The sequence below is a fragment of the Stegodyphus dumicola genome, chromosome 2, assembly GCF_044657685.1.
Source record: "Stegodyphus dumicola isolate Sdum_Otavi_A_Nest chromosome 2, ASM4465768v1".
In the NCBI taxonomy this organism is placed as follows: domain Eukaryota; kingdom Metazoa; phylum Arthropoda; class Arachnida; order Araneae; family Eresidae; genus Stegodyphus; species Stegodyphus dumicola.
In genome coordinates, this window is record NC_140769.1 from 34,166,332 (window position 1) to 34,185,958 (window position 19,627).

A 19,627-nucleotide genomic window follows, 5' to 3' on the forward strand; every position below is an offset into this window, starting at 1 on the left:
AGGAAAAAATACAAAGAAGTATGCAAAGACGTTATAATGCTTGAAATCTTTCATTTTCGAAAGGCATAGGAAGAATACATTTTTTTAAAAATTAGAAGATGATAGTAATGTAGCAAATGCTATTAGATGGCGCTTTTTTCTTTATAATTAAATCAGTAACTTGCCTTATGCCAGCGTTAAAACTGGTACCATAAAGTATCTCATTTTCAGTTATTTACAGTTTGGTACTTTATGCTGTAGCTTAACATCTGAAAGATGTCATAAATCGGTATTCTTGATGTGTAAGACATACAAACAACAAATGTACGCGAAAGCAGTTTATACATTTCTAAGCTACTAGCCACATAACCCATTCGTAAATAGTGGTACTGATAAAGCAAGGCGTTTAAACGAAAACCTAAACAAATTGGAACAATTAGATCTCTCTTGAAGTAAATATTTTAAAACATTTTTCATATGAGGAATAAGTTTCAGTGATAAGTGAAATAAGCACGTGAATAAGAATTTCAGTGGAATAAGCACGTGATAGAAATGACACGTGCATTTATCAGTTTTATAAACAACTTAGACACACAAAAAGTAAACTTATTGCAATGACCCAGAGAGGATCCAGCGAATCAGCTTACAAAAGTGATAGAAGTCTTGTTAACAAGACTCTCTCTTTAATCCTAGTTAACAATAAGCACTTAAAGTTGAAATGCAAAATTTCCTCATGTTAAGAACAACGTCAGCACTTCGAAATGCAAGCAGGTTTTCAAGTGTATTTCCTTATAAAATTTAAAGAGTTTGCATATTTTTCTCGTTAACGCATCCTTCTGTCTTAATAAGAAAACCAAGAAGACAGTAAACAATCAAGATGGACGGAACAGCTCAATGCAGATTTTGAATTCCTTTTTTCCTTTTAAGAATCATTGTGATTGAAAAATGGCGTTCACTTTTCCTGCTTGCCATTGAAAACTACATCAGCCATGTAAGCGGAAAAAGTGGATGGCTGTTGCATCAACATGGCGTGACGCACGTCACGTGATTCATCTACATCCACGTGAAGAGGCACACTTTCGATTGTGACCCACATTTTCAATCTCAGGTGATTATGCGCTTTCAAATTGGGAGAAGTGAAAGTTTTACAGCTGATCGACAAAGCCGAGGAAGACGATGGTGACCTCAATGGAGATACAGCGTATTAGAGCGAAATGTAGTATTGGTGGCAGCAAGGCTGGTCAACAAGCTATCAGTTAACAATTGCTGTGATTTACCAGACCAATTTCGAGAAAAACCCAACATAAATTCACTTGCTACACAGTCTATAAAGGGAGTTAATTAATTTACAATGTGATGTAAATCTCGTTCAGTACAGATTTTTAGTCCAAAGGTCAACTTGCCCAGAAGGACTATTAATCTTGTTTTGGCATTTTGCGTTGATTCACTTTTCAAATTGTTGCCACCAAATATTATCGCCCTGTATTATATTTAAAGAAATTAAATAATGAAGAATCTGCATGAATGTATATACGTTGTTTCTCGCATTGTGATAAAACAACGGTACCTAGAGCCATCAAATTGTGAATAACGTAATCCTCCTGCGAATATGGTCATCTGGAAACCCAAATTTAAAATCTAGAATTTGTTTTATTATCGATTTCACATTTTGTAAAACTTTGATTAACAAACTCAAGGATTTCAAAGCGAGCAAAGTTGTACAGAAAAAAACTTTTTTTATCTCCAACGCGCGAGACTCTGTACCGGAAATTCTAAAGAATATGCTCAGTTTAAAACTATTTTGCGATATTGCTCTTGAACTGAATTTTATGGTTTAAGTGCGAAGAACGTGATATTTAATCAATAAAGGTAACACACAAAATGTAAAAAAAACGGCACTTTAGACGTAATTTAAAAATCTGAAACCTTTCAGATTTTTTTTATTAATTTTTAGTATCGTACTCGTCAAAAATTACACTGGGTTACTAATTTTTGCACTTTTTTTTTTTTTTTTTTTTTTTTTTCAGGGGGGGAATACATTTATATGGAGCAGTTTTTCTTCATAGTTCAAAATTAATAAAGGATGGTTTATTGATGAGCACTACAAACCGTAACGAATATCAGAATCGAAACGCCATCAGTTGTAAAGTTGTAGTAGGAAATAAAGACGTTTATAATTATTTATATGCAACCATTCATAATTTTTTTTAATATGTGAAAGAAAAATTTAACAGATAAGACTAGGTTGTCAATATTTATTCTCAAATTTTGTCTCATTTGGAAAGTTTTCTCTGAAAACTTAAGAAAGTTTTCATATATTTTTCATTTTAATTTAAATTAAAATAAGTTATTAAATAATTAATTAAAAATATTAGAATTATCTCAGATGTATGCCAGTCTGATAAATATGAATATTTAGCCGACAGTATGTTTGAGTTACAAACTGTGATCAACAAAATTGTCTTGTAGGTACCAAACTTAAAATTTCAGACATAAAATAAATATAAATTTGAACTGTTTACTTTATGTTTTATATGTATTTTATAAATATTTAGTAAAAGAAATTAAAAATTTAATTAAAATATTTTTTTACTTTGTTAATAAAAAATCTTCATTTTGATAAAAAAAAGTTCTAGCCCGTAAGTTGTTTTTAGATCATTCATTGGGCTCGCATAGAATTTGAGATTGAAACATATAAAGAATTAAGAATGGTGCTGTTAACTTTTGGCTTTCGGTAACTGCATGAAAAATTTAATAATGTGACTGTTTTCAAAATGAAGCTTACTAAAATAATAACTAGTTTATCTTCCTGGTTTATGTTTAAATGACATACACTGTAGTAGACCGCAAGCACGGAAACTAATAAAACATTATTTGATTCTTACAAATCTGTCATTCTTTTAGTCATTGTCGATGGTTGTTTTGTTTTGCATAACTACTATCAACTTGGAATATTTGGTCTCAGTGCACTGTACTAAAGTGTCAGAAACTTCTACTTACACCAAAAAATCGATATTTTCATACTATTGTATTAAAATGTTATTTGTTACAAGCATTTTAAAACAAATCTCACACAAAAATTGGCTCTAGAACTAAATTAATCTTATAAAACAGTTCTAAGCCTTTGCGATTTAAAAAGCCAGATAAGTTGTTTACATTTTGCATTTCAACAAATCCTTCATATTAAATCCTTTCAACCACACACAGCATACCTCTTTATATGTTCATTAATTTTTTAAGAAAATAATGAGCTCGCAAAATTTGAAGGTAATTTCGTTTTAATTAAAATTTTATCAACAGTATGATTTTCCTGTTTGTTTGCATGATTTCTCTGAATTGACTGACTAGAATTTCAAAAAAAATTTGATTAATTGCGTAAATTCTATGCTCTCATAAAATGGCCATTTGTTGCCCTTTTGACTTAAGAACGGGCCCACCAGCGGCCGAGCAGTAAAGTCGCTGAACACTGGTAGTTCGGTCCGAGGTTCGAATTCCACGAACGGGCTGGCTGCATGGGAGTTTTCGTGGTTTTCCTCATGTGTAACGTGTATACGAACCAGTTTCCCTTAGAAAGGTCCTCCACGAAGGCATCCCTCCCCTTAGAGGCAGATAGCCTTCGAGATAGCCAGAACTTTTTTTGCCATAATCACACACACACAAACGACTTAAGAACGTTTAGAATTAGATATAAAGCATATGAAAATTTCAGCTGTTCGCTTTACTTTATTTCTATTAAAATTACGATAATACGTATGTAACACTGTTTAACTATATAATTACGCATTCTTAAAAACTCATATATTTATATTTCTTTGTTAATACTAAAATAACGTGCAATTACAGAATTTGACGTTAGTTCTTTCTTTAGGCTATGATTTTTCAATAATATAGTTTTCGCGCATGATTTCTCCGAAACTGATAGTTTGAATTTCAGCAACTTTTCATCAGTTGTGTAAAACCTACATAAATATAAAATGTCCAACCATTTTACTTCTCGCATACAAAGTTTGAAAATTATGTTTAATTTTATGTAAAAATTTTAGAGCCCCATATTAAAAAAAAAGTTGTTATTTAAGAAAATATCATTCCATTATTTAAAGAATTGATCATTTTAATTATACATTATTTTTCTGCTCAGTTAATATTAGTGCTTTATCCACGATGCTGCCTGCACTACATTCTACAATTTTTTGCCGAAGACAGAGAAGGTGTTTTACTAGTCCAAAGGGCATTAGTCAAGAAGTGCCAACAAAGGTTCTCAAAACAGGATTTTGGTTTGTATATCACTATAAAAGTCAGATTCACTTTTCAGATTGTTGCCGTCAAATATTATCGCCCTGTATTATATTTAAAGAAATTAAATAAAAAAAGAAAACAAATACAAACAAACAAACAAAAAATCTGAAATGTTTCAGATTTTAAATTATGTCCAAAGGGGCATTTTTTAAAGTTTTGTGTGTTACCTTTTTTTATTAAATATCATGTTCTTTACATTTAAACCATAAAATTTAGTTCAATAGCAATGTCGCAAAATAATTTTAAAATGAGCCTATCTTTAGAATTTCTGATACACAGTTCCGCGAGCTGGAGATAAAAAAGTTCCCTCCTTCCTTAGATTATTGCCATTGCTCGCTTTCAAATCGTTGAGTTTGTACTCAAAAATTAGTTAAAGCTTTACAAAATATGAAAACGATCATAAAACAAATTCCAAATTTCAAATTTGGGATTTCAGATGCCCATATTCGCAGTAGGATGAAGCCATTCAAAACTGGATGGCTATAGATACCGTTGTTTTATCACAATGCAAGAAATATACATACATTTATGCAGATTTTTCATTATTTAATTTCTTCAAATATAATGCAGGACTCTAACATTAGGTGGCAACAGTTTGAAAAGTGAACCGACATTTATAGGAGTCCGAAGCAAAATGCCAAAACAAAAGTAATAGTCCTTCGGGGACTCAAATCCTTTTGGACTAATAAAGGATCTGCATGAACGTATGTATGTTTCTCGCATTGTGAAAAAACAACGGTACTTAGAGCTATCAAATTTTAAATAACGTTGCCTTCCACTTAATAACGGGCACCTAGAAGCCCGAATATGGAATTTGGAAATTTTTTATTTTATATTTTATAAAACTTTAACGAATTTTTGATTAAAAAACTCAAACGATTTCAAAGCGAGCAGTGGCAACGCTGTACGGAACAAAACAGTTTTATCTCCTGCGCGCGAGACTGTTTGTCGGAAATTCTAAAGATATACTGTTTTTAAATATTTTCAGCCCAAAGGGGCGTTAACCCAAATACTCTCGGAACGTGCATGTGTGTATAAATGAAAAAAAAAAGTTCGGAGTATATGAAACTGAAATCTTTCAGTTTTTTGTTTATGCAGTCTGTCTGGGATCCAAAGTAAAAACGGAAAATACAATATTAGGATTAATCGCAAACAGAATGCAAAATTTCGCAGTTAGAGAGCAGTTAATCATAAAGACACTGAGCTTTAAATTGTGTTACATTTTTGGCATATTGTGACATTTTAAAGGTATCTGACTCCTTCAAAGCATGTTAGTACACATTTTTGTTCGGAATCAAAACAGTAGACTTAATGTAAATTAAACATATCTTCAGTATCAGCTATATTTGAATATGCAGCAGTTTTAATTAAACATCAAACACATAATTTTAGCTAGCATTTCACTAACGTTGGTTAAGTCTCGGATATTTTTCTGCAAAATTTTAAACAAATAAAGAAATCTATTTCAAAACTGACAAAACCGACAGACATTGGAATGGCGCGTGTTTTCCCTTGCTTTTTCTTTTTTTGTTCTGTAAGGAACTCGCAAGAAAAATGTATTTCCGTATTGTTTTTACAGCACTGAAAGAAAGCAGATTTCGTGGATGATCACTGCTTTTGCTTGGTTAAAAGATATCAAGCAATTACAGCTAAAGAACTAATACACTATCAAGATGCTACAAGAAAGGAAAGGGACTTCGCTGCGTTTTAATTGTCTGAATTTGTTGGCTACTTTATGTGTAAGAACAGTCATCTTTCACAAAAAGAACAATTTTGAGTATTTTTATAGACTTTCTACAAATTAAAATTCCCGTTTTTTATGTTAAAGCTAATTTTTTTGTTGATTTAATTACCTAATGCTGAAAATAAACCAGCTGAGGGAATTTGCATATGTTTCCAGAGGTCGGGGAAGGATTTAGAAGCAACTTCAGACCATAAGTGATCTTCCAAAAAGCCTTTTTCCGCTTTTTCACTGTCGTTTTGAAATGTCTTACAATGCTTTCGAAATTTCCTTTCGGAAATGTACCATATAAACTTATTTTCTAAATTTCCCAAATTCCTTTTATTCCATTATATTATATTTTAGTTACACTTTTGAAATGTACTGCATTCTACAACACTGCACTATATTTTGACAAATTTTGACAAAATTCAGCATCTCAGCAAAGGGCATCTAATCGACTGCTGTATTTTCTGCGCAACTTAATTCTTGGAGTCCGGCCTTGCACCCTGCCAGTTTTCCTGTTTTCTAGAAATTTCAAATTAATTCACCATGACACTGGTGCTCATGCTTTTACCAGTACTTTATAACATCGCTAGGTAAAATTTTATAATTGTTGATTATATTTCAAACGAAATTTCAATATGCCTGTCAACAATCTGCGTGAAAATAATATAGCGAACTAGTGAAATTATTAGTACTTAAAGGGCAAAGTAGATAAAAAGGTCAGCAAGACAGTATTTAACTAAAAATTTAATTTTAATACAGTCATTCACATCAGTTCTCTTTGACAGCAATGTAACTCGGATCAGTACTTGGCAGGCAATAATAAGATCGATACCGGTTACTTCCAGCGAGTATTGGGAGTACGAAAAGTTATTTTGAATATGGTATTTAAGAATTATTAATATTATCGTGAAACTTCTGAAAAACCAAATTAAACACAAATTCTTTATAATATGGTAGACATACCTAATCTCACAGTCAAAATAGCAAAAGACTGCTTAAAATCCTGAAAAACAGTCAAAAAATAGCAATTCAAAAATTTATATTATATTAGCTAACTGTCTGAGAATGGATACCATTTCATCTAAATCTAAAATATAGCTGATAGATTAACAAAGGAGGGTACTTCAATGCTTCATTATGCTGAATCTTTAACCTACGTTGAACTACACTCAAGAAGAAAGCTTTAAGTAAATGATAGGCTAGCAAAGAAGGACACTTCCATGCTTCATTATGCCAAATCTTTGATCTAGCTTGGTATACTCGAGAAGAAAGCTTTAAGTAACTGATAAACTAGCAAAGAAGGATACTTCCATGCTTCATTATGCCGAATCTTTGATCTAGCTTGGTATACTCGAGAAGAAAGCTTTAAGTAGCTGATAAACTAGCAAAGAAGGATACTTCCATGCTTCATTATGCTGAATCTTTAACCTAGCTTGAACTACAGTCGAGAAAAAAAGATTTTAATTAACTGATAGATTAGTAAAGGAGGGTACTCCCATGCTTCCATTATGCTGAATCTTTGAACTCGAGAAGAAAGGCTTTAATTCTTGGCGACAGCTACCGACACACTCATATATCGTCGTACAGGTCCTGGTACTGCTATTGGTTTCAAGGGTGACAGGAAGAACCAAACGTCTCTGGCTCAGTTGACTTTAGAGACCCTCAGATATTTCCGTGGTACTGAAACGTTTTCTCACTTGCGCCAAAAATGAAACCATGAAGCTACTGCGCAACATCTACTTAGTTGTGTTGCCTTGATGTGTGAAGATTTACTGAAGAGACTTAATTTTGAGTTGGAAGTTATGAAGGCTAATACACTATGGATCTGATCTAATTCAGATGAGAGAGGTTAGTGAGAAGAAAAAGAAAAATAGTCTGAGATAGGGGAGGGATGATTTATAAACCGCAAACATGCATGGACCACGTGTAAATACAGCATTTTTTTCTAGAAATCTCTTAGAAATTAAATCTTCTCAACTTCGAAAATGCATAAAAGCTGATTAATTGCCAAGGATAGCGTTTTTTTTTTATGAAGCCCTTAAGGAGAATTTACATGCAGAATTTACATATGATATTCACATATGAATTTCCCCCATGATTCTCCTCCTAATAAAATATATCTGCTATATTTAAAAATATGTATGTTTAAAAATATGTTTTCAACATTTGATTTGGATGATTATAAATATCTGACAAGCACATAAGCTCAGTAAAGTAAATTAAATATTTTTATGAATCGAAAATACCAAATATCAGCTTCGGAGCCAGCTAGTATTTTATTTTTAGCTACATTATCAGAACAATTAGTGACTCAGAACACATGTACGGAATTATCACATTCTCCGTGTATGCTGTCGTTATGTAAGTGGTAAACACGTCCAGGTGGCAACCGAACCCATAATTCAAACATAGATAGCTTTTCTTGCTACCTGATTTGAAAAAACTAACAGTTTCTACATATTTGGAGGCATTTCATTCCTACATCTAGTCAATGTAACTGCAACAAGAGCTACAAAAATCTAAATCTAAGAAAACATAAGATTTAATAATAATAATATATTTAATTTTTAAACGTTGGCAGAACTGAAAACAAATATCATATTTTAGTCAAAGTAACCGCATCTATAATTGGAAATGTGAAATTAACTTAAAAGCGTACTTGAAGCAGAGCCAGTTGACGATATTTAATCTGCGTTTTTCATGTCTCGAAGGCGCGACTTATATGTCTCGCCCTCGAGACCTTATTTTAGATTTATATATAGCATTGTTCTAACATAGGTATTTGGACACAAAAAATCGAAATTTTTCTGAAACGATATAACTATTTTTTTCATATTTCGATTCTACTCCTCAAATTATTCCTAGATATTAAATTTTATAAAATTTGACGAGAAACTTACTGAGAAATTTAAAAAATTGTCTTGTCGCACTTTTTTTAGTTTGCGCCAAGAATAATTCATTTGGCGAAATTCTTAATTTATGCTAACCAACTTTATTTTCCCTTCACTGTGCACGAGCGGAATAAAAGGCACTTCGTTCATTCTTTGAAATAATTTTAACAAAGTGCGTAAACAATATTTGGCGATACTATGCCAAATTTCAAAATACGCCAATATATAAATTCACGTATATTTTCGGAAATATTTAATAAAATTTCTAATTTTTTTGCAGATATGCTTAGAAATGCATCTACTTTAAAAAATGCATCTACTTTAAATTTTACCGTTTGCAATTGAAAATTTTTTCGAAAAATTTATGAAATTATTAAAAAATACAAATTTTAAAAACAAATCAAAAAATAGTTTCGAATTTTACTTGGATTGAAATTAAATTTCGAAGTAAGCAAGAAAAAATCCAAGCTTAATAATAAAAAAAAAAAAAAAAAAAAAAAAAAAAAAAAAAAAAAAAAAGAGCTATTAATATATGCCATATTCAATTAACATTGAGAAGCTAAAATTTTGAGAGCTAATATTTTTAAAAACTACTCTTGCGATTTTTACAAAACTTGGCACATTGGTATAATTAGAGTCGTAGACTCGAAATATGGAAGAATATAGGTATGCCATTTCAGAAAAAGTCCGAATTTGTCTCCAAATACCTATGCTAGAAAATGCTATACATAAATTTAATACAAGTCTTAAGTCGCGTTTTCGAGACATTAAAAACGTAACCTGAATTTCGTCAATCGCGCCCAGTGGAACGGGAGATATAGAACTGTCCAGTTTCTTTCTTCTTTTTTTGGGGGGAAGGGGAAGCAAGATGTACCTCAGGGCCATTCCTAGGCCATTGGCGGCCCGCTTTATACTTATTATGCTAATAGGCCATTGTCCGTCCGCTTATTTACTTTGCTAAGATTGCCACCTCCAAATTAAAAAAAAAAAAAGTTCAATGATTAATAAAATTTTTATTTTACTAACTAGATACTAACATGTGACAAACTGTATTTACACATGACAAGTACTTATAGCGAATTTAAAATATTTAGGCTACGTGTCGCGAGAGTTCGGCCGTTCCTGATTTTTCGCAGCCTGCGTACTTTTACGTGCTGCACCCCAGCTACGAACGGTCCTGTGTACCTTTTTTGACGATGGAGGTCTTCAGCCAATCAGGTTCAAATAATCCAAAAAGGTTCAGAAAAAGTATTTAGAGGTCATGTAGAAACTCAGAGTCTCATGAGTGAAAGAAAACTATGCAGTTAGTTTCCTCCTTGCTATATAAATTCTTATATATCAGCTTAAATGAAATTTTCTTAGACGGCCTCTGTGTTAATATTATTTTTCTAGCTTGAACTAAACCTTCAATTAATATGTTTTTTTAAAGCAAGTGGGGCATTACATTAAGCTGCTTATTTGTTTATTTATCTGTATTAGTAACGCAAATGCTGATGCAGCAGTGCATTAAAAAGAAAACTATTGGTTGAAGAAATACACTACTGGTTTACATTCGCCATTTTTCCCAATGATCCCCAACTAATAAGCCTATCAGACCAGTCGCAAACCCAAAAACCTATGACTAAAAAGCGGTACAAAATATTGTATATTATTTAATGAATAAACCTCAGATATTTTGAGAGCTATCTCCTCTATAGAAATTGTAAGTTTTATCAGACTTCTATATTTAACAAAAATAAAATTTGTAAATAAAATTATGTATAAAATAAAAACTGTAAATATAGCATAAATGCATAAAAGGATAAAAAAAAGTGGTAAAATAACTTTCCAGTAAATTAATGTATAATATTACTAGAAGTGATGCAATATATTATTATTAAGACGCTTATTGATATTTGAAAAAATTAGCGAGTTTCTGATATAACGTTTTTCGAGATTCTGACTGTTTCTTTTTTTCTGAAAGGACTGTTTCTGAAGAATGAAGCTAATTAATTATAAGAAAGAAATTGCTGTATGAGCTTTGGATTATATAATATTTCTATTGCTTTAATTAATATTACAAAGCTTCAGCTGAGAAGGGTAACTTAAATTCAGAAATTACTTCCTTGACTTAAGACTTTTTACGTACAAATATAGTTTATTCAACAGATTTCCAATACTTAAAATTTCGTTTTAGAATAATGCGAATAATGTATAAAATTATTTCCTTTCACAAAATATTGACTAGTAGAAAAAATTGATTTTTGATATTTAGCTTACATTTCGTTTTACCAGTTTTTGATCCTAAGAGTTTACTAAAATCCCTATATTAACTCACTGATTTTCAAATGTTATATATGTTAGCGGCAAAGTTTGAAATCCGGCATTCTATAGAATGCCTATGCCGGCGTTTCAGATTTTGCCGGTAACATATATGCCAAAGCTTTTATTCTAATAAAATTTTAATTATCATTATCGACTGACGATATTCGAATATTTTGCTGGTTACATTACTGCCACGACAATAAATACATTAAAATGGAGAATAGTTCTCTCTCCTCCGTCATTTTTGTTAACTACCTATATGCGAAAAAGGATATCTTTCACTAACATGCATTTGCAAATGAGTGCTTCATAATGATATTTGCTTAAAACATAATGAGAAAACACTATTGTTCCTTATTAAAAACATGACTAATTTTAAGTAAGGATGAAAACGAATAAATTATGCAACACTTACCGAGCATCAAGAAGGGGGCAGCTAAATTAAGTCCGATGAACTCTAATCCACAATAGACGGTCAATCCAAAAGCTGCAGCAACGGCTACTGCTGAAGAAAAGCATCCAAGTACACCTAACCACGGTTTACTTTTCACCCAGTCCAACATCATGCACGTTGATACAGAAAATGCAAGCATAATGACTACCGTCACACTAAATAGAGGCAATACCGAAATTGTATTCTTTTCTAGTTCTTCAGACAAAGTGAGAGATGTATAATAAGCCACATTAAGGTGTTCAAAATCAGCATCCTCCATCATTTGCAAAAAAGCTGATTCCCAAATATTCGCTCGTTCTTTTTTACTTGGGCCCGTTTCCAAGAAGTACAATAAATTAACCGCTCTGGCAGATTCTATCATGTTGAACTCATCTGTTTTTACGCCACCTAAGAAAGCGGCGCTGAAGAACACTTTGAATGTAACCTCGTTGATCATGAGAGGGTAGTCGATGGAATATTTGCCATTGGCCATATCATCTAATCGGTCCTCAAATTCCAAAATGTTATTTTCGAAACATTTCCTGTTCTTCTTGGCACACATGTTTTTGTACTTCCATAATTTGTGGTTGTGCCACACCGTGATATTATTCACCATTCTATCTATGAGTTTCAAATCCGCGAAGACTTCCTTATCGAAGATACTCTTTCCATTTTTCGCCTCGATCATAATCCTCGCGAAAGGACTGATACGAGTCATCCTGCCCACATCGAAATCCTTGGACAGGTTCATTGGAAAGAGAGTTTCGATGACGTATCGTTCGTGCTTAGCTGGGCCGTCTGTTGGACTGAAGAGGTACTCTGGATCTGCTTCATATTTGATCCTCTGCATGCCGGTGGCAAGAAGGGCCGAGATAAGGATAGGAACTATAACAAAATAGCCGGGCTTCTTGCCGACCATCCATCCCAAACTTCGAAACATGTATGATACTAGACGGTCCACGCAGTCACACTTCATCGTGTGCTTGTGGGGCTTGTTAGGGTCGGGAGCTAAAAGAAAATAATAAAGAAAAATTAAGTGTATGCATTTTTAAATTATAATATATATTTTCTTCCTGAGCAGTATAAAACACTTACAAATAAACAATGTTATCTTTTCGTAACGAGAAACTATTTTCATTTTGATGCGCTTTAAAATAAGAAAAGTTTCAGTATTTTGTGATTTCATGATAGTATCGAATATTTCTATAATTCAGCATAGTTGTTCATACACGCACAGTCTTCTCCATCGGAATAAAATAGAATGAATTCGCTGCGTAATGTACTCATTGCCAATCTTAATGCGTTACTAGTCGTCTTTTACGATTAAAGCAATGAGCACGAACGACGGTGAATAATTACAAATATTTTCTGCACGCAACTGTGTTTTTAGTCGCGATCAATTTTTTCCCCATTTTGTGGCATTTTGACAGGATCTGAGGTCTGGCAATTAATTTGCATTCAGAACACACATTTAAACATTTTCTTCAAACAGAGAATTTCAATGATATCATTACCAGCGGCGGATTTATGGGGTCGAGTAAGTCGCAATCACGAGGAGGCAACAGCCAACAAAGGCTTCGTTCTAAACTGTCCTCAAATATTAAAAAAAAAAAAAAAAATAATAATCAACATACCTTATGTTTTAAGATGAGAAGCCTCCAAAAGATCAGATTAATCCTTACCCCATACACATACTTGCCAATTCGAATATAAATGCGGATATATAGGTATAATATATCAATATAAGGTAAACCAAAATTCTCCCATAGAACTGAAAGAGTATGAAAGAAAAGGTTTGCATTTTAAATTTCGAATTATTTTCATTAGTATAGATTATATTCCAGACTCGCAAAATCCAAAATTAACTTTAAAGTGTAATTAAAATTCTAAAACGATTACTTTAGAATAAAAATTAATTGGAATACATATCGAAAATTTAATTGCTTATAATGATATAAGAAACTTAATTTTAATACGGTATTTACCATTTCTTTCTGTATTAAAACTATATTTCTACCCATACACAGCAAAAGTCCAATAATCCGGCATCCAGTGGTTTAATAATTCCGCATGTGCTTGTTGACCGAACTTGCGTGCCGTCCGTTAGCAAGTGTCATTTAGGAATACTGTTTGGAAATATTCAGCATATTTTCGCTCTTAACCATTTCTGTCATTTTTGCATATGGCATAGCATTTATTAAAAACATTTTGAAAAATAGGACTTCCTAAGGATCCTTCGTCTTTCCATTATGGACCTTCCATTACTTTCCATTATGGCTAAGCGTATGGCAGTTTCTCTCGCTTCTGAATTCTTAAACAATTCTACAACAAAATACTTATGTACAACAAAAATTTAGCTCTTCTGGTGCAAAATATAAAATTAAAATCACTATCAGCATGTAAGTGGAGGTTTTTTTCGTGTTCTGCTTGTCGATAATTTTTACTGCAGCAGACGCAACTAAACGTGATAGCTAAATTTTTGTTGTACATAAGCATTTTACATTGCCGTATGTATGAGGATATTTAGATAGCCTTTTATATATAAGCAATAAAAATATGTATGATATAATATAAACATTCGACTATATCTACATGTAAACGTAAAATTATCATTCGGATATTATTATCGAATTGTCGAGGACCCCGCCCATTTATACACGAAAACTTGGAAAATACATCACTTATTGTAATCAACAAGTCGGTTAATATTATCAAAATATCATTGAATGAATTTTTTTAAACTGTAGTAATGTCGGCAAATGAAAGATAAAATCACCAGCTATAGCCAAAAATGAGCAAAGGGATCGCCAGATGTTAGAGCTTCGCCAAATGGATTAAGCTACCAAGTATCTTGATTTTTCATTTAAGGCAACATTAAAATTTTGAAACCACGAAAAAAAATAAAGAAATGCGTTAAAGCATGCCAACCTTTTTAATAAACGGCAAAATAAAAGAAGATGAAGAACTGAAGACTTCTCGTACTAACATGAACTGTGAAGAATTTAACGCTTAGATGAATATTGGTGAAAAATCTTAACCTGGAAATTCAATGACTGAAAAAGATGTCTGTCTGATGATTTCTGAAACAAATCCAAGCACATCATATGATAAACTTTCTAAAGAACATGACGACACAAAATTGGTGAATCTGCTACAAATGCTCGTATGAGGGACACCTTATGAGTATTAAGATTAGAGGTTGGTCAAATAATTTCCAGAAAAGTTATGAACACTTAAAAAATGAGTTCCTGCGTAAAAACTCCAGACGAACAACTGTTAAGGACTTTCTTCTAATTAAAATGCTGTGAAAGTAAGTATTTATACGTTTCTAGTTATATTTATGGTAAATTAGCTAATTTACTTTGACTTTCAAACAATACTTTTCTCATCCCTTAATGTTATCAAAACAGTCATGGTCAAACATGATCACAAATTATGCGTTTGCCGACTGTAGCTAGTTAATGCATGGAAGAGTTTTTATCAAAAACCAATATCATTTTAATGAAGGTAATCATATATTAGTGCATAATATGAAATTTTTGTAGTTATATTTATTCAGAGATTACCTATGGAATTTTCAGTAAGAATCAAAATTTAAAAAAAATCGAAATTAATTTAATTTTTTAATGAAAATTTTTAATTCTGAAACTGCGCAATATTAAAGATAAACGGATATAAATTCTATTTAAACTAATGTTGTATTATAAACCAAAATATTTTGTTTTTTATCTGTTTGATGAATTTGACTTCTTAAAATATCTCCCGCTGTGTTTTAAGATGAGTGCTTTATTACGTCCAAGGACGCGAAGATGCAAATAACAGGGAATTCCCCTTTATGCAATCTTTCAATGCAAACAGTAATTTATTCGAGGTCTTACAAAGATCTCTTTATGCGAATGCATCACACACATATGTAAAAATAAATATTCATGACTAAGAAAAAATTGGCCATGATATTTTTGGCGAATTTTTAGGTTTTTATTTTGAAAGACACATAGGACAAATGCTTTACGTGCGCTTCGCTCTGTTAAAACAGAAGATGAATTTGTGTTTGTAAACGATAAAATAAGACTCATTGTTTACTGATATTGTACCATGTAAATTAGCAAAATTTCTTACAAAATTCCTTCCGTCTTGCGTTTTATGTAAGGCAGCTTATCCGCATTAACTCGAATAAACGGGATTCTTTTGTACTTGCTAATTTTATATCTTTGATAGTTGATAGGCCTCAAATCTTGGATGAAGTTTGTGTTTCAAATAATTTTTTCATTTTTGAAAAACACAGTTTGAAAATTGATAGAATTTTATTCAAAAATTAGACTTTCGAAATTGAATCCTTATTAGTCTTCCTTGTTCCTTGTAAGGGTCTATAAGATAGTTAGAAGTTTAGAGTCATATATTTAAAATAAATTTCATTAAATTGATTATAAGTCCAAAGCAGAAGTTTTTAATCACAAAAATTTTGATTTCAAAAACTTTCCCCGTTTGAAAAATGAATGGAAGTTGCGACAGAATTAAACTTAAAACAACTTTTCGGCTTCTGCGCTAAGTACTCTTGTGATTAAATGGAGTCTAGCAATCCGAAAATCCAGAGTTCGAATTTCGGCGAAGCCATCGCTGATTCTTCATGTCTTCTGTTCCGAGAACCACTAATAGCTCTAAATAATTACTAAAATAGATAGATGATGCAATATGTAAGTTAGAGATGTCACCGTCATCCTAGAAAAGATACGCAAGACAAGAGTGGCTCATGTATACTGCGGGAAAAAAAAACAGTACTGTATCTCCGGTTCTACTAGGCCGATTGACGTAATTCATATTGCGTTTTTCATGTCTCGAAAGCACAACCTGGGATATGTATTCGATTTATATATAGCATTGCTCTACTATACGTATTTTGACACAACGTTAAGTGTATTCTTGGCGCAAACTGAAAAAAATGCGCCAAGATAAATTTTTAAATTTCTCACGAAATTTTACAAAATTTAATATTTAGGCATAATTTGAGTCGTAGAACCAAAATAGAAAAAAAATTGGCATGTCATTTCAGAAAAAGTCCGATTTTGTGTCAAAATACCTACATTAGAACAATGCTATATATAAATCTAATACATATACTAAGTCACGCTTTTGACACATGAAAATTGCAATTTGAATTTCGTCAATCTGCCGAGTAGAACGGGAGATATAGAATTGTCGGGAGATATAGAATTTTTTCTAGTCCAAAGGAGCTTTGTCACTGAAGGACTATTGTTTTCGTTTTGCGATTTTGCATTGAAAACTTTAAAAGGCTGTATCACTTTTCAAATCGTTGTTGTCAAATACTATCTACTATCGGCATGTATTATATTTGAAGAAATTAAACAATGAAGATATGCATAAATGTATGTATGTTTCTCGCATAGTGATAAAACAACGGTACCTAAAGCCATCCAGTTTTGAATGACCTAATCCTACTTCGAATATGGACATCTGAAAGCCCAAATTTGAAATTTGGAATTCGCTATATGATCGATTTCATATTTTTTAAAACTTTAACGAATTTTTGATTAACAAACTCAAGGATTTGAAAGCGAGCGATGGCAACGTTGTACAGAAATGAAACACATTTACCTCCAACGCGTGTGATTGCGCATCGGAAATTCTAAAGATATGCTCAATTTAAAATTATTTTGAGATATTGCTGTTGAACTGAATTTTATGGTTTAAATGCGAAGAACTTTATACTTAATAAATAAAGGTAACACACAAAATGTTAAAAAAAAAAAACGTCCCTTTGGACCTAATTTAAAATCTGAAATGTTTCAGATTTTTCGTTTACTTTTGTGTAGTGTACAAATTAGAACTCATTTCTAGCCTGCTTAGGGCTCACCAGCGGCCGAGCGGTAACGTCGCTGAACACTGGTAGTTCAGTCCGAGGTTCGAATCCGGCGAACGGGCTGGCTGCATGGGTGTTTTCGTGGTTTTCCCCATGTGTAACGTGTATACGAGCCAATTTCCTTTAGAAAGTCCTCCACGAAGGCATTCCTCCCCTTAGGCAGATAGCCCTAGTGTGCTTTGCCATAATTAAATACAACAACAACAACTAGCCTGCTTAGAGGAAAAAATTCATTGTAATTAGTGATAAGAGTTGCATCATCATTAATGACGGTAGCGTGAACAGCAGTTTTCCCAATGATAAACAACTGTAGACATAAGTTAATCGGAAGCTTCATCACCAAAGAGTAGATTTTTATAATCAGAGAATAAATATTTAACTGAACATTCTCACAAATGTTTACAGAAACTAGGCAACTGATTATGTTCAAAATCAAAGTGATAACCTCTGGCATATTGTACTCTTTTATGTTGCGCTGACCAATGCAATTTTATTGCTCTACATCTACAGTAATAAAATGCAACTTATTCTTTGAAATCTACTCGTAGATGACTAACCTAATACTTTCAAATAACTGGCATTCATGCAGTCATAGATAATAAAATATATTTAACTTGATATTCTATTAAAATGTTATAACTAAATTTCATTTTGAAAAATATTTCTCTGTGATAATGACAGCATTAAATTTGACCGACATTTTTTGATTGATAAAGAAAGGCTAAAATGAACTTGAGAGAAAACCGAGATCGCATTAGCAATTGTAACTTGAGATTCCAACTAAAAAATTGATACCTTGAACTTGAATAAGGAATTAACTCTGGCAAGGATAGTAGCTATTATCTGATGCATTGGCTTCTGACTTTCCTATCCGACTCTACGCGACAAACCCTGAAGGAAGTCGTTGAAGTGAAGATAAATTTACGCATTTCAAATTAGACAGATCTACGCATGCGAAGCGAAGGTTGTAAAACGAGATGTACAGATTTAAGCAGAAAGAATTATAAACGACCCCTAACCTAAATTTTGCTAGTAAGAAATGACATTTAAGGGGACGGATGGTTGAACTTACAAGTAAAAGCAACGCAGATTAATTTATGGGAATTATATGACAGAATAACAGAAGGTTATATGAACGAATTTCAAATTACTAAAATAAGTGCGATATTATCGAAAATGCATAACATTATTCATAGAGAAATAATATATATAATACAGAAAGCGATAATTAATATAATTCTAGAGTGGAAAGCTTACTACAGGAAAGCACAAAATTATATAATACATTCCAAAAAATTTAAACCCAAATTGAAGTTAAAGTAAAATAATAGAAAATAAAACAAAGTTTGAATAGTATTGAATAATAGTTGGAAATTATTTTGTTTTTGTGGAAGAGCGGCCGAAAAAAGTTTCAACAGATCCACGTTCAGAATTGTATCCAGACGAAAAATAAACTAATTAAAGAATATTAAATTTAATATAATTAAAATTAATTAAATCAGAATGTAAAAAATCCCTCAAAATTATTTATTAATTTGTTTATTATTTTTATTAATTTAATTGATTTATTAGTCCAAAGGAGCTTTGTCTCTGAAGGACTATTGTTTTCGTTCTGCAATTTTGCGTCGAATCACTATAAACGGCGTATCACTTTTCAAATTGTTGCCACCAAATGTCAGAGTCCTACATTATATTTGAAGAAATTAAATAATGAAGAATCTGCATAAATGTATGTACGTTTCTCGCATTGTAGTAAAACAACGGTACGTAGAGCCATTCAAATTTGAATGACGTAATCCTCAACTCGAATATGGGCATCTGAAAGCCGAAATTTTGAATTTGTTTTATGATCGATTTCCTATTTTGTTAAACTTAAATGAATTTTTGATTAACACACTCAACGATTTAAGAGCGAGCAATGGCAACACTCTACGGAGAAAAAATCTTTTTATCCCAACATACACTTTTATCTTCAGCGCGTGAAACTGTGTATTGGAAATTCTAAAGATGTGCTCAATTTAAAATTATTTTTCGATATTTCTCTTGAACTGAATTTTATGGTTTAAGTGCGAAGAACATAATATTTAATAAATAAAGGTAACACAGAAAATGTTAAA

General features: G+C 32.0%; 1 protein-coding gene across 4 annotated transcripts in view; it reads right to left on the bottom strand.

The window, feature by feature from the left end:
• The window catches only part of LOC118203019 (patched domain-containing protein 3-like), a 331,935-nt gene that overhangs the window by 72,931 nt on the left and 239,377 nt on the right, over positions 1-19,627 (bottom strand). For all 4 annotated transcript variants that reach the window (XM_085810563.1, XM_085810562.1, XM_085810561.1 and 1 more), the window contains one exon: positions 11,615-12,640. In XM_085810563.1, coding sequence (XP_085666689.1) covers positions 11,615-12,608 — 994 coding nt within the window. In that variant the 5' untranslated portion in view covers positions 12,609-12,640. The remainder of the gene's footprint in view (positions 1-11,614; positions 12,641-19,627) is intronic.